This window comes from Pongo pygmaeus, chromosome 3 (assembly GCF_028885625.2).
Source record: "Pongo pygmaeus isolate AG05252 chromosome 3, NHGRI_mPonPyg2-v2.0_pri, whole genome shotgun sequence".
Lineage (NCBI taxonomy): Eukaryota > Metazoa > Chordata > Mammalia > Primates > Hominidae > Pongo > Pongo pygmaeus.
In genome coordinates, this window is record NC_072376.2 from 112,326,564 (window position 1) to 112,352,390 (window position 25,827).

Sequence of the window (25,827 nt, forward strand, 5' to 3'; positions counted from 1 at the left end):
CAGAGGCAAACCATTCCTCACTCCCTACCAAAAACTGAACATTTGTGTCCCACAAAATTCCTATGTAAAAGCCTAATCCCCAATGTGATGGTATTTGGAGGTGGAGCTTTTGGGAGGTGATTAAGTCATAAGGTCATAATTCTCATTAATGGGATTTGTGTCTTATAAAAGAGGTCCCAGGGAACTTCCCAGCCCCTCCCACCGTGTGAAGACACAGCAAGAAGACAGCCAGCATCTATGAACCATGAATCAGGCATTATCAGACCCCACATCTGCTGGTGCCTTGATCTTGGCCTTCCTAGACTCCAGAAATGTGAGAAATAAATTTCTGTTGTGTGTAAGCTACCCAGTCTGTGGGATGGGGTGGGGAGAGTGACCCAGGACCCCTAGTGATGAAGGTGGGGAGAGTGACCCAGGACCCTTAGAAATGGGGTGAGGGAAGAGTAACCCAGGACCCCTAGGGATGGGGTGGGGAGAGTGACCCAGGACCCCTAGGGATGGGGTGGGGAGAGTGACCCAGGATCCCTAGGGATGGGGTGGGGAGAGTGACCCAGGACCCCTAGAATGGGATGAGGTGAGAGTGACCCAGGACCCCTAGGGATGGGGTGGGGAGAGTGACCCAAGACCCCTAGGGATGGGATGGGGAGAGTGACCCAGGACCCCTAGGGATGGGGTGGGGAGAGTGACCCAGGACCCCTAGGGATGGGGTGGGGAGAGTGACCCAGGACCCCTAGGGATGGGGTGGGGAGAGTGACCCAGGACCCCTAGGGATGGGGTGGGGAGAGTGGCCCACGTTGTTCACAGTCATGTGAATAAGAAATTCACTTCTGTGTTGAAGTGTTAAATTTTGGGTCTTTCTGAAGTAGCAATTTAGCATACCCTGATGAACACAGGAGAGAATGAGGCAGAGTGAAAAGAACCTTTAGTGAAAATGTTATGTGCTAGTTATTCATCAATTGGCTTCAGCTCCACTTCTGACCTCCTCTCCTCCCCTGGTATCATAGGGGACTGGAAGCCCACAAACTACATTTCCCTAATTCCCTTGCCAGCTGTCTTCCAGAAAGAATTTGCTAACAGGAAGACTGGAGAAGGGTAGAAATCTGTTGTTGTTTTTTGTTTTTTTGTTTTTCTTCCTTAGGCAGTGCTTTCAGCAGCACGAGCAGCCTTCAGCAATGGTGGGCAGCTGCATGCTCCAAAAGCCTCAGTCCCAGTTTTCAGCTGCATCAACAGAGTTGTGTCCTTCTGGTCCCATAGACCAGCAGTGGCAGCTAAACGTCTACAGTGGCTTCTCTTTTCTTAACTGGATAGTGACTGATGCACATAAATTCTCTTCCTGGTGCTGCTAATTTCTGACAATTTTCTTAACATTTCTGAGTTCCAATTTTCTTATCTATTAAAAAATAACAAGAATAGCGATACCTGCTCTGTGTCAATAGCATAATGTTCATGATATACAAATGAAAATGATTATGAACACTCATAATCTAAAGAAATGTATTTTTATGGATCCTGGTTAAGTTTGCTGTTATTGGTCATGTCTTTCTCTTTCTAGACCTCCAGGAGCCCATTGAATGTTTCTAAATTGTGATCCAGTCAAATATGTTAGTTATTTTTTCATTTGAAAAGATGAATATAGCCTGCACCAACAGGGGGAGCTGTTCTTTTATAACCACTGAGAGTGGCTGTATTTCTTGTTTGAGGGCAAAGCTTTAATTGTTTCAACACTGGCTACTGGGAAATGTCACCAGTGAACCAATTAGCCTGGCTTCCTGAACCATGTAGAACTGATTATCCAAGTCAGGCCATTGATGGGCTTGGCCACAGAGTATATGGTAGATACATATGAAGAGTGACCTCAATGTCCCATTAATGTTACTTGACTTGTGCTCATTTGACCTCAGGTTGCTTGTAAAAAAGGTAGGGTCTTAGCCCTTTCTCCCTGAAATCCTTCCCAGTGATTTCTGGGAAGGGCTGACTTTTTATTTCACTTTAGCTTTCTCGTTAGGTAGGTGACTTTGCATAGTTACCTTCAGTGGATTTACTGTATTATGGTTTTTAGGATGCTCTTAAAGTGAGAAAAAAAATGTGCTTGAGGTAGACCAGGTAGCCCTTTTGATACTTTTAGCCAGGTAATTATTTACTGTGGGGGCTGTACTGCACACTAGGATATTCAGCATCACTGCACACTAGATGCCAGTAGGCTCCCCAAGTTGTGACAACTAACAATGAAATCCACCTCAAAAATGAGGACCCAATTGAGAACCACCGTTTTAGGGGCTATGGATACTGTATCAGTGAAGGTTCTCCAGAGAAACAAAACCAATAGTATGTATATATGTGGAGTGTGAGAGTGTGTGTGTGTGTGAGAGAGAGAGAGTGTGTGTGTGTGTGTGTGTGTATAAAATAAGGAATTGCCTCACATAATTATGTAGGCTGGCAAGTCTAAGATCTGCAGGGTGGGCTCACAGGCTGGAGAACTAGTTCAAGTCCAAAGGCTGTCTACTATAGCACCAGGAAGAGTTGATGCTGCAAATGAAGACCAAATGCAGTCTACTGGAAAATTATGTTGCTCGGGGGAGGCTGGTCTTTTGTTTCTGTTCAAATTTTCAACTAGTTGGGTAAGGTCCACCCACATTATAGAGAGCAATCTGCTTTACTCAGAGCCTACCATTTAAATGTTAATTCACTCAAAAACACTCTTATAAAACACCCTGAATAACATCTGACCAACTATCTGGGCAACCTGTGGTCTGGCCGAGTTGATACATAAAAGTAACCATCAAAGATATAAAGTGATCAAGACTCTGGAAGTCCCTGCCTCTGGGAGCTCACATTCTAGGCATTGACCCAGATGATAGGCAAGTGTTTCAGTTATCTATCGCTGGCTGTATTAGTCCATTTTCATGCTGCTGATAAAGACATACCCGAGACTGGGCAATTTACAAAAGAAAGAGGTTTATTGGAATTACAGTTCCACATGGCTGGGGAGGCCTCACAATCATGGCAGAAGGCATGGAGGAGCAAGTCATCTTATGTGGATGGCAGCAGGCAAAGAGAGAGCTTGTGCAGGGAAACTCCCATTTTTAAAACCATCAGATCTCGTGAGACCTATTCACTATCACGAGAACAGCAGGGGAAAGACTCACCCCATGATTCAGTCATTTCCCACTGCGTCCTTCCCACAACATGTGGGAATTATGGGAGCTACAAGATGAGATTTGGGTGGGGACACAGAGCCAAACCATATCACTGCCTAACAAACCATCCCAAACTTCATGGCATCAAATAGCAAACATCTTATTAAGTGCATGTATTCTTTAGATCCAAAATTCAAACAGGGCATGGTTTGTCTCTCCTCTTTGATGTCTGGGGCCTCAGCTGGCAATGTGCAAACCACTAGGAGAGAGTGATTTGAATAGCTGGAGGCTGGAATCATCTGGAGGCTCTTCAATCAAGTCTGGCAGCTGGACTAGGATGATTCAGGCTGGGCTTATCTGGGACTGTTGACTGGAGCACACACATGAAGCATTCTACATGGCTTGGGCTTCTAGGAATAACAATTATGTTCCTAAGGGGAACCCCTGAAAGTAACATCTGGAGAGTGAGCCTTGCAAGAGACCACGATAGAAACTGCAAGGCTTCTTCTGACCTAGCCTCAGAAGTGACCCAGTGTCACTTCCACCACATTCTATTGGTCACAAGTGAATCACAGAGGCCAGGCCAGATTCAAAGGAGGGGAGTTAGGTGCTGCCTCTTGACAGGGAGCAGCAAGGTCACATTGCAGAAGAGCATGTGGGTTGGGAGATGTATGTATGTATGTATGTATGTATCTGTCTATCTATCTATCACCTATCTACTATCTATCCATCAAGAGAATTTGCCACAAGTAAGCAAATATTCTATATAATTTCAGGTACAGCTAAAAACAGAAGTGGTATTTAGACTGTTATAGATACAAAGGATCTTCTGTGGGTGATAAAAAGCATTCTAAAATTGTATTGCAATGATGGTTGCATGACTCTGCAAATTTACTCAAAATTATTGTACACCTAAGGAAAACGAACATTATGATATACAAATTATACCTCAATATACCTGTTAAATATACAACTAGCATGCCACAGGCACTGAAGGATAAGAGCAGATATGATGCTGGCCTTGGTTCCAAAACAAGATTTTTTATTTTTTTTTGAGACGAAGTCTTGCTCTGCTGCCCAGGCTAGAGTGTATGGCATGATCTCGGCTCACTGCAAGCTCCGCCTTCCGGGTTCACGCCATTCTCCTGCCTCAGCCTCCCGAGTAGCTGGGACTATAGGCACCCACCACCATGCTTGGCTAATTTTTTGAATTTTTAGTAGAGACGGGGTTTCACTGTATTAGCCAGGATGGTCTCGATCTCCTGACCTCGTGATCCACCCGCCTCGGCCTCCTAAAGTGCTGGGGTTACAGGCGTGAGCCACCACGCCTGGCCCAGAACAAGATTTTAAATGCCCCTTTCAGTTACACAGCAATAGATGTCCCGGGAGGGATGGGGTGGCCAAGATGACTGAGGGACATTCAGGGTCTCAGGACTTCTACAACCACCGCAGGATAGTGACTGTTTACGAATTGGTATGAAAGTATTTTCTACCAATATTAAGAGCTTTGAAAACCAATAAGGCAGGGTAAGGAAATAGAAATAATAGGCTTGAGGCAGAAGGAAAAGCATTTCAGACACGGTAGATAAGGAAGCTCTTTCTGAGAAGGTGACCTTACAACAAAACCCCTGAATGAAGTAAGGGAGCCACAGTGAGATCTGGAGGAAGAGAGACCCAGGAAGAGCGAAAAACAAACGTATAGCCCTGAGCCAAAAGTGAGCCACGCTCAGAGAGGAGAAGGAGGAGGGGAGGTTTGATTGAAGACAGTGAGGAGAACATTAAACATCTACTTGTTTTATCATGAAGACAGTTGTATCACTATTTAAATGGAAGAGTAGCTGGAATATTGGTAGAAACTGAGACAAAATCCACAGAAGCCATGAGCTTGATCCATTTCTGTGGCTCTTGTGCACTTTGATCTACTTTAGACATACAGTGGATGGGGGACACGTATTGCCGTCGGGAAGTCCTGGGAGAATGGAGCTTTTTCTTTGTGACACACTACAAGGAGATTCCCAGGACACTTAGGTGCAGGACAAGGATTCCTCTCTACCCCAGGGAACCCTGTTTTCCATCTTTCCTGAAGTGGGTTTTATGAACTACACAGCAATGCTACTTCTGGAGAACCTTCTCACACTTGAAGTGATATCAAGGGATGAAACCAAGTGACTGAACTGACAAATAGAGCAAATACTTCACATTAGAAAAAGAAAGGTGAGAATGGAGTTCAAGACTGAGTGTTGAAAGTGAAAGGTGGGAAAACAATAGAGAAGAGAAATAAAGAAGAAGAAAAGAGGAAGGTTGGGAAGATTTCCGCTTGGTTTTTTTCTGGCAGATGTCTTAACTGTGGTTGGGAAGATTTCTGCTGGTTTGTTTCTGGCAGATGTCTTTGGTGTGCCTGGAGATGGTGCTTTCTAGTTCTGCTGCCCACACTCCCACCAAAGCATTCCCTGGCTGCTCCCAGACATTGTCTGAGCACGATGGGGCTACTAGATATGGCTCTTTCTGCCCAATGCAAATGCTTGCTCTGGGGCAAATCCTTGCTCTGGGGCTCCCCAGGGGCCTGACTGAAGCTTTCTTAGAACTGCAGTCCAATGTTCTATCTACCCAATTCTTCCCTTCCCTCTCCCCCTTCACAGATGTCAGCTTATCCTGAATTGAATAATGGACCCCTAAAATTCTTGTCCACCTGGAACCTCAGAATGTGACCCTATTTGGAAATAGAGTCTTTGCAGATGGAATCAATTAATATGAGTTCATAATGGATTAGGGTGGGTCCTAAATCCAATGACTGCTGTCCTTATAAGAAATCCAGGTGAAGATGCAGAGAGGAGAAGGTGGTATGAAGATGGAGGCAGAGGTGAAAGTATTGTGTCTACAAGCCAAGGAATGCCAAGAATTGCCGGCGACCACAAGAAGCTGGGAGAGGGGCCTGGAACAGATTCTCCCTCAGAGTCTCCAAAAAAACCCATCCTACCAACACCTTGGTTTAGGACTTCTGACTCCAGAACTGGGAGGCAATACATTTCTGTTGGTTTTAGCCATCCAGTGTGTGGTCCCCTGTTGAGGCAGGCCTAGGACACTAACACACAGCTCCACATTGTGGTCTGAGACTCACCCTCTCTGCTCTTCTCCTTCTCGCCTCTGTCCTTCATAGGGCACATCCACCCGATAAATCCCCTGCACTTGTAATTCCTTGTTGGCGCCTACTTTCCAGAAAACCTACACAGCCATACACCTCAAAATTAAAAAAAAAAAAAATCCGAGTTTTAGGCTTTCAATCAAAAGCTTCAGAAAGAGACTCTACCATTGAGTCAACAAGAATACTGAGCTGCTAGTCCTCCCCACGTACTTTGCTCAGTGGAACGGGTATAAAGATGAACAAGACAGAAACTCTGCCATAAGTGCTCTCTCAGTCCAATTAGAGGAGAGTTTTGTATTGAGGGACACATAATAAATCAAAATAAAATAATCTCAATACAGTGGCAAAAATGTAATCAAGATGTGAAGTACTTTAAGGCAGTGCAGGTGCTTAGCAGCACAGAAGGTCACCTGACCCAGTATATAGAGGGGATAGCCAGGAGACACCTCCCAAGAAGAGATAACGCTTATGCTGAGACTGGAAAATGCACAGGAGTTGGCTGGACAGAACACGGAATAGAAAAGCATTCTAGGCAGACAAAGAGTGTGGACAAAAACATATGAACTCTTTAGGAGACTTAAAAAGTTGATCTTAAGTCTCATCGACTTTGGGAAAAAAGAAAGGAGATAACACGGCCAGATAGCTTTTCAGAAGTGGTCTTAGAATTGTGCTGGAGTTGAGCATACAATGTGGAGTTGCGGACATATTTCTTAAACCTCCCCCCACCCCTGACCCTTTGTCCAATTAGACTTACTCCTTGTTTTGCATGGGATTTTTGAGACTCTGTGAAGTTGGGTTTTAGACATAACAGACATGACTGAGGGTCTAAGGCATCCAGCAGAACTCTGCTTAAAATCACCACTGAGAGGAAACCTCCAATATCCATGTGGAAAAAATTCAGTGCTGTGAACCAGCAGCACTGAAAAGACATTGTTGAAATAATAAGTAAATTATGTGATTTTTAAAAACATCCCTTGTACTTGCTTGGGAGCAAAAGTTGAGGTCCCTTTAATAAATGGGAGGACGGCTTGAACCCAGGAGTTTGAGACCAGCCTGGGCATCTCTAAAATAAAAAATAAAATAAACAAGTATTTAAGAATTATATCATTTGAATAATCTAATGTAAAACATATATTACCAAATATTTTTATGAAGGTCCAGCATTTTGTTGAAACTATCTAGTAAGCCTCTTGAAGCTGTTACCACTGCAAAACTAAGTGTGTAGTTAGTGGAGCGGGCGAGGTGGTAGGGATACTGTGAAAAATTAAGTAAATGACAAAGTGGAACAATGACATCAAAGGAGAGGGCAACAGACAGGATAGCAACATGAGGAAGGGAGAAAAGCAGGAAGGTTCAGCCAGAAAAGCAGGACGATCTTAGAAAATTCTGCTACTCGTACTTCCAAAAAAGTTAAGAAAAAGAATAACCAGAATTTGCTAAAAATGGGAATGAAATAGATACTAAAACACCAAATAAAGGGCTCTAGAGAGGGAACAGGAACTCTAGTGCCCAGGCTGTTCCCCCGTCGCTGCTGTGTGCATATTCAGTATCTCCCTGGCCTGCACTGGCCTCTCTGTTCAAGTGGGCCCCGTCCTCCTCTGTGAACAAACTGTAGCCAAAAGAATTTTAAGTGCTCATTTAGTCAGTTACATATGTATTATCAGAGCTTAGTCTTCAGCAGACTGCCTGTAGACACTCAGGAACTCCTCACTGGCAACCAGTGTTACCCAGGGTCTCACCGATCCTGGGTGAACAGTGGTAATAGGGAGGAAGATGAAGGATAGAACCATTGCACAGCAGCCTCTTTCAATCATCTAGTCCTTTAGGAACAGCTCTGCTGTGCTGTTAGTCCTCAGGCCACACTGTGAGAACAAGTTACAGAGCACTGTGGTGAGTGCTGAGTGAGTCAGGGAGTAGAGATAGGAAGAGAGAGAGAGAAAGGGAGAGGGAGAGAGAGACCTGTAGGTACATAGAAAAGGCAGGAAGCAACATATGTCCTTGACTCATTTGATACTGCACTTTGTTCCACTTCCCAAGGATTCAGTCACTGCCATTTACCTTTAGCATTCCAGGCAGATAGACTCCTGCTCTACACATGAATCTGGGCACAAAGCCATGCAGGTGTGAGTAAGCCCATGAAGGAAGTGGCTCTCAAAGACTCCAGGAGTTCAGGCCAGGTGCAGTGGCTCATGCCTATAAGCCCAGCACTTTGGGAGGCCGAGGTGGGTGGATCACGTGAGGGTGAAACCCTGGCTCTACAAAAATACAAAAATTAGCCGAGCATGATGGCGGGTGCCTGTAATCCCAGCTACTTGGGAGGCTGAGGCAGAAGAATCACTTGAACCCTGGAAGGTGGAGGTTGCAGTGATCTCAGATCACGCCATTACACTCCAGACTGGGTGACAGAGCGAGACTCTGTCTCAAAAAAAAAAAAAAAGACTCCAGAAGTTCTAATATGCCCCATTAGGTGGGCACCAGAATGGCCCCTTGTAACTTTTTCCTACCTTCTTCTCTCCTAATTCTTTTTCTGTGGAGGAAACAATAATTGTCTCTGAATCATCCCTATTTGGAACATCGAGGATATATTAGAAGGTCTGTGTAAACAAGCAGAAATATTGCAAAAGTGCTAAAACATCCAACTTCAGGGTCGAATTTGTGGTTTGCTTCTGCTTTTTCTATCCACTCTAAAGGTGTTCCTGATATAGCAGCTTCCTCAGTGTTCCCTGTGTTGGTGTGTAAGACAGAAAGAAGATGGGGTAAAAGAGTGCACGCATCCTCCACTACAAACCAGAGGCTGATAGCGTTAGGGAGAAGCTAGAGTTTGGCCTCACACAAGCAGTTTGCGCTGTTGTCCAATCCTAGGTGGGGTGGTTGCCTCTTCATTTCCTTTGATAGCAACCGCCTGTTGCATGATGCACTGTGGGTGTCCTCAGAGGTAACTACCTAAGTTTGCATACTTCCTGACTGACAGAACACTCCTGCCAGTGCCTCCAGGCCTGGGTGGTGGTGTTGGTGGGAGGAGTAAGTAACCAAGTTTCACTTCCTTGCCTTGGAGACTCAGAGCCATAGCAGGCTGCTGTCTCACAGAGCGAGAGGGTGTTAGGAGCAGCCCAGTTGTTTCTCTCTCTCTACCTCTGTGAAGGGCGCGAATGGGCAGAGCAGAACTTCTAGAAGGGAAGATGGGCACCCAGGATCCCTCAGATCTGTGGAGCAGATCCGATGGAGAGGCTGAGCTGCTCCAGGACTTGGGGTAAGGCGGCAGATCTCCTTTCAAAGTACCTAATGGGTGGACATTGACTCCGCACTCCCACCTGCATGCTTTGATTAATGACTATCTTCAGTGCCTTATTGCCATCTGCCACCGCAAACATTTATTTTTTTCCACTTTATTCATTTGTATCTGTTAAGTGTCTTCTTGTTTGGGGCTGATTCCATTGGAAACGCAGGCATTATTTTTCTAGATGTGGAAACAAGTAGGTTGAGAAAATAGGAAAAAAAAATCAAATGTTGGACATTCTTTGAGAAGAGGGACGGAATTGGGATATAGACGTGATGTTGCCTGGTTTCCTTGATGTTGCTCTGGTTTATGAATAAATGTGCTGTTCAAGAGTTTCTAGCACTGACCCAGGGACAGTAAAAGGACTGTGTTTCTGGTAAGATAAACAGAAAGCCTACTCTACTGTAAGGGAGAGGGACTTTTTCAAAAGACAGAGAATGAGGAAGTTTCTACAACAGTCTCGCTTGTGTGTTTCTTTCTCCTGATACTGCATTTGTGAGCTTTTATGCCGTATGTATGTCCAGAGAGCCAACTTTGAGCCTTTTAATACCAACAGTCCAGGAAGAGGATAAAATTTATGCTTCAAACAGGTAAGTATAGGTAGGTGGAGTCATTGGAGCTCTGTCTTTAAGAAGGGACCCAGATGAAAACTCATCTGGGTATTTAATAAGAAACAAGTATTACGCAACAGAAGAATTGGGGAACTGCCTAATGCACTGGGAATATCCCAATGAAGATGGTTTTGACACCTGTGCATGAGGAAAGGCAAAACCTTTACCTTCTGCCTGGATAAATAGCTCTAAATCTTCATAGCAATCCAATGACATAGGAGCTGTTGTCATCTTCATCTTACAAAGGATGAAAACAAGCACCAAACAGGTTTGAATAACTTGCTTGCTAGTCACACATCAATTACATAGCAAAGCTGGGCATCCAACCTGCCACAGGCTATGTCCTAAACCAAAGAAAAACCAAAATAGAGTTGAAATCTCTCTGTGTTAAGGCTGCAGAGATTGTATCTTTTTATGTTGTATTACTGTAAAAGTTTATCAATAATTCCTGTCTTTAGATTATAAAACTGAGGTCTCGGAATTGAACTCTACTGTCATTTGGCAAATCAGATAAAACACCTGGAATTTTCATTAAAGAAAACTCCTCTTATTAGGAAACCAGAGCTCTAGAATCTCTCTATCCCTCTAGATTGAATCCCCAAACAGAAGAGATAAAGGCCCTTCTGTGAGCATCCAGCACAGGTGTCACCAAGTCCAAAAGCTAAAGCTGAACTGTGGCCCCAGTGCCTTATTGAACTATTAAGCTACAATGCTTTACATGTTCTGTTAACTGTATTCCCAGCCCACTGTAACAGAAAACCCCAAAGGAGGAGATAGAGCAATATATTCAATTCTGGCCCTTTAGTTAAACTAACAATCCTAGAACCCAGAGTCTATGGTTGAGTACTGTGGGAACACGCTTAGATGACAAAGATGAATTAGATGCTGTCTCTGTGCCCCACCATGATGTCAACAGCAAGAAGCAACTACAGGTGAACCCCACGGGTGGAATAGGACTGTGTCTTTCCTCCGTGTGCAAAGAATAGACATTGAACACAAAACTGAGTCACACCACTTCCCTGCAAAAAAAGGATACATTCATGTCAAGATTTCCCTATTTGAGAAGGCCTGAACAATTAATAAACATGATGATGATTTCTATAGCAATGGGCAACCTGCAGTTATCTGGGAAAACTGCTCTACAGTCCTGGTTCTTGACCTTGGCTGTGCTCTGGAACAACTTGACACCCAAACCACAGACTTGACAAATGATTTCATTATCTCTGGGGGGTGGGCGTTTTCTTGTCAAACTCTCCAAGTAATTCCAAAGTGAGACCCTAGGTTGATGATCACTGCATAGAATATGTATCTACCAAATGCATTAGGTAAATGTGGTCTTGTTTTTCATTTTAAGTCTGTTGGGTGTGTACTTGAATCTTAAAATTACTAATAAATGTTGATATTTTGTTTGTTGGTTTAGGGGCATTTCGATTAGCAACTTTATTGAGGTTATTTTACATATCATAAAATATACTTGTTCCAAGTGTACAATTCAATACTTTTGACTAACTTTACAGAGTGATACAACCATCACCATAAATCAGTTTTAGGACATTTCCGTTCTCCCAAAAAGAACCCTCAGATGTATGGCTTATTTAAGCATACTCAATAGTGTGCTGGAAAAACACCTGGGAAGAGTTGGGGTGTGGAGAAAGCCCTGATTTCAAGAATTTGCCTAATTCCCTGGTATAAATACTCCCACTATAGACAATTTCAAGCTGCCAACAATTTAACATCATCGAATTGAATGTTTAGTAATCAACTTGTGCCAGTACTTGCTCCTGCAGCACCTCACTGATACATTTTTTATAGATAACAATTTGAGAACTCTTGACAATGACTTGTTGCATCTGCCAGAATACTGAACATAACTCGAACATTATACTGACTTTTTCTTTGAACCTTTAACCACTGGTGAGAGAGAATCTCTACCAAACCTTCTGATTAATTTAGTTTCCAAAGACCTCCTTAGAAACAAAATGATTTAATGTAATTGATAGATAAAAGGTGGCTGGTTTTAATGACTTAATTTTTCAATTATTTTTAAGAGGTTATTTGAGTAGTTAGATAAATCCTTACGTTTATATTTTTGATAGACATAAACAGATAAGTTAGTGGTTAAATTACAGAAATAGCAGAAGTCTTTGTTCTTGGGCCTCTGTTTTTTTCAGGCTCTGGAATATGTAAATCCTGTAAATTGAGCCCTGAACTGCAGCAAATCCATCACTTGCCTTTCTAGGACATATACAACTTGCTCAGAGTACAGGTTTATTATTTTCTAAAATACCTAAATCAAGCAACACAGTGCTTTTCCATGTCTCATTTATAGAGTGTCAGCCTAAAATCATTAACTTTCTTTCATCTAAAATACATTAATGTGTCCAGAAGCAAAGGAGAAATAAAACCATCTTAAATTGTTGCTCAGCTTCGCTTACACTTCGCAGGGGAGGGTATGGGCTTAGTGGGAAGAGAGGTGTGGGGATGGCAAGAAGTGAGGGTGTGGAGAATCCGGGGAGAGGAAGGAGGTGGACCACGAACGAGGAGATGGGTCAGGCTGTTTGCTGCTTGCAAAATGAAAATATGGCAAAATAAAACAAGTAACAAATACTGGAGATATCACCTAAGTAATAAACTGGTAAAGAATAGCTAGTTAAATTACTGAAAATTCCAGCAATTCTTTGGCTTTAACAAAGGTTACTATACTATTTCTACATATAGCTATATATATGCATAAACACGAAAGAAATAACATAAAATGAAAGTGTTTTAGCATACTTTAAAATTAAATATTCAAATGATCTAGTCAGTCGTAACTCCAAGTGAGAAACATAATCAATGTTCTCTTTTTTATATACTTTCTCAAATCGAAAGTTGTATAAGAAAGTGCCAGTGTTTGGCTGGATTGGCCAGTCAAAGAAGTAGATTCTAAGCTCTGAATATTTAAATAAATTGATAACTAATTCTTCACATATAAGAGGTTAGAGTAGATCATGGAGCAGCAAACCTTTTTTTATAAAGGGCCGGGTAATGAATGTTTTAGGCTTTGCAGGCCTTACAGTCTCTACCTCAACTACTCACATCTGCCGTTGTGCAAAAACTACCAGAGAACACAGAAACAAATGACCGTGATGGTGTTCAAACAAAACGTTATTTATATACTGAAATGTGAATTTCAGATAATTTTTATGAATATTCTTCTATTTCCCCCAAGCATTTCAAAATGTACAGCCATTCTTGGCTCCCAGTCCATACTAAAACAGGTGTCTGACAGGAATTAACCCTCAGCTGGTGGTTTGCTGACCCAAGGAATAAATGATAATAAACAAAATGAGTCCTTATTATAAGGCAGGCATTTTGTAGACACTAGCTCTGGTCTTCAAAAGGCACTGGTATTCCAGCTTTACAGAGGAAGAGACTCGAGCAGAAAAATCAGGTTGCCTACAGTCTCGGAGTGTCTGTGTTCAAAACCCATGCTAACTTCACAAACCAGGTTGTTTCCTTGCTGTGATAGTCCTAATTTACTGACCACCTACTATGCACCAGCACTATACCATTCACGTGCATAATGCCATTTAGCCTTCACAATAACACTTTCAATACGATATCACCATACTCATTTCATAGATGCAAAAGGTGACTTCAATAAGCTAAGTATACAATCCAGGTCACAGACTTTGTAAGTAGTGGAGCTGAGAGACACACCTAGGAACTTACCCCAGAGCTTTCCACTGCATGGTGCTGCTTTGTAGAGCCCACTGGTCAAAGGTATATATTCTAATAATGGCAATTAGTAATTATTGGATGCTTATCATGTGCCAAGCACTAGTTTAAGCCCTTTGCCCATGTGAACTTGTTTAATTTACACATTGCTGTGAGGCGGGTATTATTACTAATGTTGTCCCCATTTATAGATGAGAAAAGTAAAGAACAGAGTTTTAATCACATGCTCAAGTTTCCATTCTAACATACGTTCAAATCCAAGAGTTTTGCTCCAGAGTCTTCATGCTTGACTGCTAATGTAACCTGGTTTTCATCAAATTTCTCTCATCTTATTATACTAGTACATGTTCATAGTGCTTAATATGAACTGAGAGAAGCAAAGGAAGTTCTGTGATTATAACAAAGTTTACTATAAAAGACATTATTCTTTCTATTCCTCACATAATATACATGCACATGTACACAAAGCCAGACCAGCATTCTAGTTAATCAGAACGTTATTGAATTTTGTGTAGAATTCATTTTCAGGACTAGAAAAATTTATTCAGCTAAGAAACATAAAGTCAAAATTTCAGTGGAACCTGTTTACAGAGATGTAACACCAGCTACAGCAATACAGCTTGTTCCTCTTCTGTGCACAACTCTGTAATCTTGGATTCTAAAAACGGAAGGTGGTTCTTCTGTGGTTGTATAATTAGTATGTAACTAGTGTACAGTTCCATCTCTTCTTAACTCAAGTGAATTTCCTCTTCAGTTGTGGTGTTTTTCTGTTCCTCCGAAGGGTGACTTCCTTCTACTTACAAGTGGAAATCTGTCCCACAGATTGTCCATGTTGGGGGGAGTCACTTTGTTTCATTCATTCACTCTTCTACTGGGTTATAGATCTAACTGTTGAATGATGATGCCAGGCAAGGCAGCATAGAGGAGACTACAATAAAGAAGGCATGGCTGTGCAGAGATGGAGGATTCATATGCACGTAGAGTTAGAATGCAGTGTTGTGTGGGCTGAGGGCTGTGACAGTGTCTAGATAAAACAACCTCCTATGGAAGGCTATCTTCTCCACAGTGGAAGTGGAGAAGATGGCCTTGGAGCTGATATGATTTTTGTCAGTTGAAGTTAGAAAAGGTGAAATTTTCTACAGAGAAAATGGCATGAATAAAGGAGTGATGGTAGCAAAATATGCAAGGATTCAGAATTGAAAAAGCTCACATGAACCCAGACCCACCCAGTCCCCAGGACCCATCTGGTTTGTCAGCATTCCAGTGGTCTGGTTCTGGTCTCTACCTCTATCAGTCTTATCCTATGAGAAGCTTGAACTTGACTTTTCTCTTGTACTTCTGCTTTCATGACCATACTCTTTGACATTTTGTTAAAGCCAGCATTAATTTCTGGCTCCTACCAACTCCCGTAGAGGATAAATTCCTATTCTGAGCCCATAGACCTCTGTCTCCTACTCCCTGATAGAGGCCTGCCTCTACCAGGAGCACAGTGCACACTGCTAGGCGGTGTTCCTGGCTGACCACTTGCTTCTCTATGGTCATGCTCCCCCTGACCCTGCCCACTAGCACCTGCCCCCATTATCTGTTGTTAGACCTTCTTTGTTTAAAAAATATTTATAACTTTAAAAAGTGTAAGAGTAATCACTTGTTTTGATGACAGTATGATGATTATGTAAAAGAGTGTCACTTTTGAGAGATGCATGTTGAATTATTTAGGGTTAAAGTGTCAGGATATCTGTAATTTACTTTAAAACTGTTCATTGAAAGAGTCAAAATTAAACGTTGTATTAAAAATGTGGCAAAAGGTTAAAAATTATTCTACCTAAAATATGGGTATTATTTAAATGCAGTAACATTCATGCTATTTTTCTACTTTCCAGTATATCTGAATTTATTTATAATAAATAGTTGAAAATAATAGTAATATATATTAATTATTAAAAATCAGAGAGATAAAGAGAAGCATCAAAATATAAAGAAAAGCACTAAAATGTCAGCCATGTACTACCACCTAAAATAACATTGTTCATCTTGATTCCAGTTTTTAAAAAATGTTTTTCTGTACACACACACATACATATATAGAGATTGAATTGTAATCGTATTATATGTATAATTTCCCTTTTGCTGTTTGGTAGGCTATTTTTCCATCATCTCTTTCTTGATCTGTCTCAAAGTAGGCTCTTGTTTCCCTCTGAAAGCATGGATATTTAGGTTGATCTAGATTCCGGAGGTCCTAAAACAGATATGGTCAATGAACAACGTGGAGTCACTGAAGGTTCATGGGAATGTGGAATTACATAGTCATCATGTTTTGTTTTTAGGTAGATTAATCTGATAGTTCAGCATGATGGGTGGCAATGGGGCTAGAGCCAAGACAGTGGGTTAGTGAGGGAGTTTTCAGATTGGTGAGTAGGAAACTAGAGTGCTGACCTGGGAATAGTCAGGAAGGAACAAGGGCAGAATCCAGCAATTCCAATGAGCTAAGCAAAATAAGTGACTCATATCCAAACAAAACTAGTTCTACTGCTTTTGTGTACGTTTTCAAAATGGTATCAAAGAAATTTTGAAAACCTTAATGTCTCACAAATATATTATAACTCATTGTTTGCTTTATCACTATAAATTTCTAAATATTCCTGGGTTTCATGTTACTGCTCCTAGAGTTCTGACTTATACAAGTTGATTGCATGTTTGGGTTGATTCACCAGATAATCTTGAAACCATTTTGCAGATGTCAGTCCTGAGGTACTAAGAGGTTTAGCCACCTGCTTTAGGCTAGAGCACAGTAAACTCCTTTTAATGGTGAACTCCTTAGGAGCAGGACAGTGGGTTATTCATCTTTGCTTTCTCCATCTGAGCACACCACTTGATAAAGAGCAGATGTTTAAATGTTTGTTGAATTGCCCCAAGTTGAGTCAAGGCCAAGACCAGAACTCAAGCCTCCTGACTTAAGCCAGTGAGCTTTCCACTGCACCAACGCTGATGATGTACTTGCATTCATCACTTTCAGACTCACTCAGTCCCCTTATGCCCAGTGGTTTTTACTGGTGGAATAAACTGACGTTGGTTAGAGGTATCGCCTGAACCATGGAAGAGAGAAGAGATAACTAATGAAACGAGAATCTGCCTGTATTTTTTTTACAGACCCCAATGTTCTTGTAGCTCTTTCTTGTAGCTGAAGCTTCCTGAAAGTGACCCTCTCTGTCTCCTATACTAGCCCACAATGGTAGGTTGTCAATGGCAACCACAGTTCGAAGACAATTACCCTGAACCAGCACTTTGTGAGGGATAAGTTACAAGAGTAACCATAGTAAGCCCAGAGTCAAGCTTGATTTTACTTGAAGATGAGCCCTCTTAAGAGAACCTCTGATTTTCATTCCCTGCCTAGTCATTCTAGGCCTTTTCAAGGTTTCTTCCAATCCAAATAAAATGTTCCCTGAGCCTCAGTTACTGGAGAGCAGTGGTGCTCTTTTGGTCTCGCAGCCATTCCTGTACTGTGAAGGCTTCCCTGGGGACCGAACAGAAGGATCTCAGCACAGTGAGATGCAGTTTTCACCCCTCCCGCAAGTAGTGGCTGTCCCTCAGGTCTGCCCAAGTCTGACTTCCCTGGGTATGTTGGTCCATCTCTGAGTCAAGCTCTGTGGATTTTTCTTTATCTTTAAAGACACATCTTTATCTTTCATTGTTTTCTCTGCCCTTGTCTCCCGGATCACTCTTTGGGTCTGCATGTGCATTCCCTAAGTCTCTGTCCCCATGTGCTTCTGGCTATCTGTGTGAGCTGGTGAGTCTATCTTGGTCTCTTGAGTTTTGTGTCTCTATCTTTCTATCTGTCTGTCTGCAGCTGTTTGACTTTTGTGTCTCTGAGACTTTGTGCCACTCTGTCTCTGAATCTCTGAGTCTCCATCTCTGTCTGTCTCTGTGTTTTCATCTTCCAGAGCTTCTTGCCTCATTTCTCAGACTTCTTCAAGAACAGGTTCATCCTGATCTCAAACTCCTACAGAATTCTCTCCTCCCTTTCAGTTTTGATTTCCATTAGCTGAGCCTTGACTCCCACCAAAAAACTTGGGACCTGCCTTTAACTCACAGATCAATGAGATATTTGCATGCTCCGCCTCTGTCATCACTCAGGTCTGTTTTCTAAAGCCTGGGGCAGCTGGTCTCACCATTTAGCTCTGCTCTTAGCTCATGTAAACATGGGCATTTAGAAAAGTAATTTTGAAAGATACAGCCCTGCTGGGTCCATCACAGAAACCTCTCTATTGGAGAGACTCTGGAGAATCTTCCTTTGGCCTCCCCTGTATATCACACTACAACTGTCTGAGACTATGTAAGAACTTCCAAAATCCTTTATAAGGCTTCAGCTTGATTCTCTCTATTTGAAAAGGGTCCATTGCTATTATCAATGGAAAAATAAGCCCACACTTGTGAACATGTGACTTAACGGGCTTGTGTGGGCAACACCATCTTTCTTAGATATGTCACAACCTGATTCTAATATAAATTACAGCACTGGTAGCTCTGGAGTTACATAAGACACCCTAAAGCCATGATTTCTAATGGCATAGAGGGCCAAACACTTTACCTTTCACAAAATCAAAGTATCTAGCACCGACCCTGTGAACAAATGAGCATGAATGAAATCAGCAGCCAAGCAATCCCATGGAATAGTTCAAGTGGTAAGAACAGATTAACCCTTAGAGTGTGAACGCCTAACAGATTCATCTTTGTTCTATCACCATTGTGTTCAGAAAGATTGTGAGGCTAAGTATAGGCTCAGCAAGAAAGACACATCAGTTAGCTGTGCCATGTATGACCTTAGAGAAGGGGTGTGGCATATATGTTATGCATTTGTTATCTTTGGTCTAGATAGTTCAGAGGGGTGTCAGTGTCATATAAAAGTGAGAACAACTTTGAAAATGAAGAAATAAGAGAAAATTTTCTAAAGAAGAATGCTTTTGTTGGCTGTTCAACTCCAGGGCATTTTGGCTGTTTTAACACAATCAGGAATTTTTTTTCCCACTTTGCGTTGAAATATATGTCCTCTTTATAACTCTGATGAAACAGAATTGAGGTTCTATTTCATGTGTCTTTTCCAGGCAGAGAAAAATATATCATTAAATATGTGAATAATCTGTAGACATGAGTTACTAAGAAATTTTGTCATCAAGAAATATACTATCTAAATGTTTGTGTGGCATGTGTTTTAAAGTACAAGATTGCTTTCTGTGTCCACCAGTTCTTCCAGAGTTATTTTGCATCACTTCCCAACAGGGATCCTGTGCTACAGCTAGGCATTTGGTTGCCCATACACACCAAGCACATGTCCACTCCAGTGCCTTTGCTTATGTCTTTTCTCCTCTCAGAATGCCTCTCACTGCCTAATGAATCCTATATTCATTCTTCAAACTGCAGTTTATCATCTTCCCGCTCCATGAAGTTTTCCCTGATCATTCCAGCCCACTGTGAGCTCCCCTTCCTATGCTATAATATTTACTGTCCATATCACTAAGATAGCAGCTATTTGGTGATTCTTCTATGTTAACCTTCAGATCCTTCTCTTTTCCATTCTGTTGATACTGAAAAGTCACTTAGTACTTTGCTTTGCCCTTCTCTTCAGATGCCAAATTCTGTGAACTCAAACTGTTCACATTATTGAAGTGAATTAAAGTTTTCAGGCCCAAAAGTCCTTCCCATGCATGCTCCTCAAACTCTAAACTGCATAACAATCACGTGAGACTTAGCAGGTTGAGGGAGGGGCCTGAGGTTGTGTGTGGTCCATGTTGGCTGCTCATTAGCAACTCTTTTCACTTGGCGTTTCCCAGTAGTAAAAAGTTTCTTATTGCACTTGATTTTAAAACTATCACTCTTGGCCGGGCACGGTCTATAATCTCAGCACTTTGGGAGGCTGAGGTGGGCAGATCACGAGGTCAGGAGATCAAGACTACCCTGGCTAACAAGGTAAAACCCCATCTCTACTAAAAATACAAAAATTAGCCAGGCATGGTGGCAGGCGCCTGTAGTCCCAGCTACTTGAGAGGCTGAGGCAGGAGAATGGCGTGAACCCAGGAGGCAGAGCTTGCAGTGAGCCGAGATTGAACCACTGCACTCCAGCCTGGGCAACAGAGTGAGACTCCATCTCAAAAAAAACAAAACAAAACAAAACTATCACTCTTATAAGTGCAGATGAAGGAAGTGACCTAATTGGAAGTTTTAATCATCAGTAAGTCCAATGTGAATCAGCTGTGTGATGCAATTGTGAAGAAACTAATGCATTCTCAGGCTGCCTTATGTGTGCCCAGCAGCCAGAATAAGGGAGCTCCTGTGCTGCTTTGTTTTGCAGGTCAGAGCTTAAAGTTAAGATAGATTTTTTAAGCTTGAAAGGTTTTCAGAGGAGATGAGTTCTCTGGGTGATAAGGTCCCTGGATGATAAAGGAACTGAAAGCCTGTCATAAAAGGAAAAGTTGAAGATGATGGAAAGAAAAGAAGGTGCGTTCTAAATGCTTTCAACTCTTTCTATAAGTATCATCTATGTAACTCCAAGAAGTAGCTCTGAAACCATCTGCTGAAAGCCATCTACACAGCAAAAAATGGCAATTCATTGTAGCCCAAGAGTTTTCTAACCATGAATCACGAACATATGGATTGAGCTTGCCTATACAAGTACTGAGTTCCCCATCATTAGCAATATGTAGGCAAAGATTGGATAAGAGTACTATAGAGTTTAGAAATTATTCAAACACTGCTATTGTGCATTTCTGACAATATCCCAGGTGATGCTGATGCTGTTGGTCCATACTTTGAATAGCAAAGCTTTGCACTTTGGTTTAAACACCAGGTACAACCCGTTAGTAGGCTTAAAGTGAATATAATGGGTCACATCCATATTCGTTCAAAATAAAGATTAAAGAATATATTCAAGTTAATAGCCTATAGAAAGATAGGTGTTATGTCCTGTAACTTTTTGTTTTTTGTGTGTGTTTGTGACATATGTATGTTTATATATACACAGAGTGATATAAAATGTATTTTGAACCTTGAGTCAATTCAAAAAATTTAAAAGCCTGTCCTTTAAAGAACAGAACAAATGAGGTATAAAGTTAGATTAGTAAATTAAAACAGTAAAACCCAATGGGATAAGAAACTATGAAGGTTCCACTATTCTGGAGCAATTTTCCAGAAGATTCTAGCTCAAAGAGGCCCCAGAATGAAAGGAAAGGAAGCTGAACTGAGGACCAGCTTTCTGGATCCAGCCTGTCTGCATTCTCTGTAGCTGAGTTTATTTTTTGTATCTTACTAAGAGGCAGCTATGAAAATTCTTTAGTGGGTGGGTGTTTCCTAGTTTTTTACTGTATCATGGAAAGGATAATATCACTGTTTCCTTCAAGTTGAATTGCTGGTTTTCATAATCTTATAAACCCAGTACAAATATTCTTTTGGAGCTTGATTAGTCTTTTCTCTGTTGACTCTATCAGACTTGAGACATAATTATGGCAATGTGTGGGCCTTGGGGAAAATGGAGGCTATTAACACTATTTCTAATAGGAGTTTCTTGCTCTTTTTTGCTTCTTCAGGGAAAATGAGACTAGAAGAATTTTTTTTTTCAGTTTCAAAAAATGAACCTATTCCCAACTGCATAACAGTGTGTTCCTACCACTTTGCAAATGTCTAGCATATTCATAATACATTGTTTAATTTAGCAAATCTAATTTGTTTTTTTCTGTAAAAGTTAAAGAATTGCATAAAAAATTTATAAAAGAAGAAAATTTTTCTAATACATGAAAATAAGAAGGTTTTCTGGCCAGGCGCAGTGACTCATGCCTGCAGTCCCAGCACTTTGGGAGGCTGAGGTTGGCAGATCACCTGAGGTCAGGAGTTTGAGACCAGCCTGGCCAATATGGTGAAACCTTGTCTCTATTAAAAATACAAAAAATTGCCAGGTGTAGTGGTGCACACCTGTAGTCCCACCTACTCAGAAGGCTGAGGCAGGAGAATTGCTTGAACCTGGGAGGTGGAGGTTGCAGTGAGCCAAGATCACACCATTGCACTCCAGCCTGGGTGACAAGAGCAAAACTCTGTCTCAAAAAAAAAAAAAAGAGAAAGTTTTTTTCCTAGGCATTCTTACTAGTCACCTTGATGGATGAGAAAACTGAGGTTGCTACTTGCCAGGGGGTCACATAGTGAATAAGGTAAAAATTGTTGGAGCAGATGGACTACCTGAGGGAACGACCAGAGACAAACGCATGGCCTTTCCTCACCGACAATTATAAAAACTTCATTACTAATCACATTGAGAAGCTGAAAATAGCTTTTCTATACTATCAAGAATTTTTTTTAAGTGTTCTACATGAAAGACTGAATTATCATTCCATTCCTCCATAGAAAATTATATTATTGAATTATTACATGAAGAGACAATCAAATACCAGACAGCAAAAATATAGAGAAATAAATTATAAGGTTTGATTCAACAATTAATTAATACAAATAAGTTATTTTCTCTGTGTTGTGATGTTTGTGATATTTTTCAGTTTTTAAAATTTGTAATTTGTGATTTCTCATTTTAAATAAATATTCCTTTCTTTTTTGTAATTTTGTATAATTTGTCTTAAAGAGACCTCCAGATTTTATAAGCTTCAAGACCATTGAAATCTGCCTCTTATCCCTAATAACTGGAATATTCAAATTTTTTAAAATTGAATATAGTTCTGGCCCAGCACAGTGGCTCACGCCTATAATCCTAGCACTTTGGGAGGCCAAGGCAGGGAGATGACCTGAGGTCGGGAGCTCAAGACCAGTCTGGTCAATATGGTGAAACCTCATCTCTACTAAAAATACAAAAATTACCCAGGCATGGTGGCACATGCCTGTAGTCTCAGCTATTAGGAAGGCTGAGGCATGAGAATTGCTTGAACCCAGGAGGCAGAGGTTGCAGTGAGCTAAGATCATACCACTGCACTCCAGTCTGGGCGACAGAGCAAGTCTCCATCTAGGAAAAAAAAAAAAATTGAATATAGATCTAATTATAGAAACTGTAAGGTCCATGGAATTAGATTTTATGTAATGAGCTATTGGACATGCATATTAAGCCACAGGCAGCTCTATAAACATCAGACAAGGAACTGTCAGTATCCAGTGCCACATATACAGCCTCAATATCCTCCACCTTCATCTCTCACCATTTCCGACTGCTGTCCTTCATCACTCACTTTGAATTCTCACATGACTGCATGATATTCTGATTCTCATACACGCCTGGCTTTCTCTCACTTCTAGGCCTTTGCTGCTGCTATTCCTTCCCATGTTATATCTCCCTGAACAACTGCCGATCCAAACCCCACCAGACTTTTAATGGGAAAAAGCCAAACTCTCTCTTTCTCTCTCTCTCTCTTTCTCTTTCTCTCTCTCTCTCAATCTTCACCTAAGTGCCTAGGCCAGTCCAAGTACTCAATAAGCAGTAGTTGAATAAATGAAAGAATATGGCAAATTATTAATAAGTTTATCTCTGGAAGTTGGATTAAGGGAGAAATTAGCTATTTTCTTTTTTTCTAATTAAATTTGTAGTTAACTAATATAGAAATCTATTTTTTTCATTAGAATAAGCTAAATTAGAAAAATGTGATCAAGAAAGTATCCTTTGAACAAATTCTGGTTCCTTCTACAAAGAAAATCATACTTACGAATTTGGTATATATTTTTTTAAACTCTTATTTTATGTTTTTATATATCTTAATATGTAAGCGTATTTTTGCTGTTGATTTTTTATAGGGGAATGTGTTAAAACCAAGTGGTAACATTTGGTGCCTGCAACTAGTTCTTCTAACTTTACAATATATGTTGGGATCTATCAACTTTGATGTGTGTGTGTGTATACACACACATCTTCAGTGATTCTCAGTGGTGGAGTGTAATTGACATCATGAACAAGACAATTCTTGGTTCTTCAAGACTGTATCATTTGTAGGATGTTAAGCATGCCTGGCACCCTCTCACAAAATAACAATAGCATCCCACCTCCCTGCCCTCATTATCTGGCAACCAAAAATATGCTCACACCTTTTCAAACACTTTTGGTTAACTTTTTATATAATCTCATCCTTTTAGCACTCCGCTTTATTTATCATCTCCATGTCGGTGGACATTTAGGATGGCTCTAGATTTCTCACTCTTACAAACAATTCTGCGGTGAACACCCTTGTTCATATTTTCTTCTGCTCATGTATGGGTGTTTCACTAGGTGGAAACTAGAAGAGGAATCACTGGTCATATGTGCAGGTTCAGTTACACCCTATGTGCTAAATTCCCCTCCAACTTAGACCCTTCTCAACAATGGACAGTAATAGCCATTGCCCAAATTCTCCAATACTTAATACTATCCAACCCTTTCATTATAACCGATCTGGTGGATAAAGAAAAATATCACATTATTATTTTAATCTGCATTTCTCTGATTAATAGTGAGATTATTTATTTGAAACACATCTTTCCTCTTCTGAAAAACACATACTTTCTCTTCTTTACATGTATATATTTTAACTTTTAATATATATGCTTTATAATCAGAATAAAAGGTAACACACCCTTAAAAAAACAAACAAACAGCTTATCTTTCAAGGCCTATACAGATGTTGGCTCATTCATGGAACCTGATTTCAGTCTTTCTTTTTAGAACATCCCTTGGGTACTTTATTCTCTCTTAGATATAGTTTGCAATATGCTTGTCTTATTCTCCCGACTAGATTAATGGTTACTTGTCACCCAGTCTGAGGCTTTTCCATTTTTGTTCCCTTTGACCTGCCTAGCACAATGCCTTGCACAGATTTGAAGCAATGATTGAAGGCAGAAAAGGTTGATCATGGGAAAACTACCAACTTAACTCTATTTTTAACCTTTATGGACACAGTCTTGAATCATCCTTATCAAAGGTGGACATATTTCTACAAAGAATACAGAATGTCATTAGGATATATATTCACTCCCCTGGAAGAAATGCTCATCAGAATGTTCCAGGAAAGGAATGCTTAACTCAATTAAAAGGGGAAGTTTAGGTTTTTGCGGAAAAGCTATCTGGGGAATGAGGATCCTTATTGCACCACTGACATCATGGAATGTAGGTGGCTGCCTGGAAAGCTCTATACTGGGCTTGCCCAGGCCCTGGAGTCTGTAAACTCCTGAAAAGGCAATATTGACTCAAGCAAAGCTGCCACCAAAGAATTGCAGTCTCCAAGAATTTTCCAGACTGCAGCATAGTGTGATTCTTCTTGCATTATACTCAAGTATTTCTTATGTATTTATGGTATATAGTTATTGTTTTTTAAATTATCATTAAAACGTTATTAGTAAAAACTGTTATCAGGCTATAATTAGATGTCAAAAGAATTCTATAAATGCTTTAAACACAAACTTCCAATTCTACTGAAAAGAATCCAAAGGAATGTCCAAATCCTTTAAACGTTTTGGAATTTTGCGAATCAAATATTGCTTTACGTAAACAACTGTTATCAGGCTATATAATTAGATGTCAGAAGAATTCTATAAATGCTTTAAACACAAACTTCCAATTCTATTGAAAAGAATCCAAAGGAATGTCCAAATCCTTTAAATGTTTTGGAATTTCGCGAATCAAGTATTGCTTTAAATAAACAATCTGCTGGCTCAAACTGCAACTTATGCTGAAATGTTTATTATAAAGTTAATTATTGGCAAAATATATCTAAGTTTTTATAACCTTGTGGAAATTTCACCTATCAAAAAGAATTAGAATTTTGGCTTCAGTTGAACTTGAAGTTTATTGTTGCTTCACTTATAATTCTTCCAATTATTCTTTGAAAGCATTTTGTAGTGAACAGATTTGAACTTGTCTGGGAATCAGTTCAGTGAATGGAGCTGCTTTGGGTAAATGGCTCTGTGATTATTCTTATAAAATGTGTTTTGTGCCAT

At 40.7% G+C, this 25,827-nt stretch overlaps 1 protein-coding gene across 2 annotated transcripts in view; it reads left to right on the forward strand.

Moving 5' to 3' along the window:
- Positions 1–9,292: 9,292 nt before the first annotated feature.
- DAPP1 (dual adaptor of phosphotyrosine and 3-phosphoinositides 1) overlaps positions 9,293–25,827 on the forward strand; it is a 53,283-nt gene continuing 36,748 nt past the window's right edge. The window contains exon 1 of one of the 2 annotated variants that reach the window (XM_054484803.1): positions 9,293–9,529. In XM_054484803.1, the coding sequence (XP_054340778.1) occupies positions 9,429–9,529 (101 nt within the window). In that variant the 5' untranslated portion in view covers positions 9,293–9,428. The remainder of the gene's footprint in view (positions 9,530–25,827) is intronic. The other variant, XM_054484802.2, reaches the window with a different exon arrangement.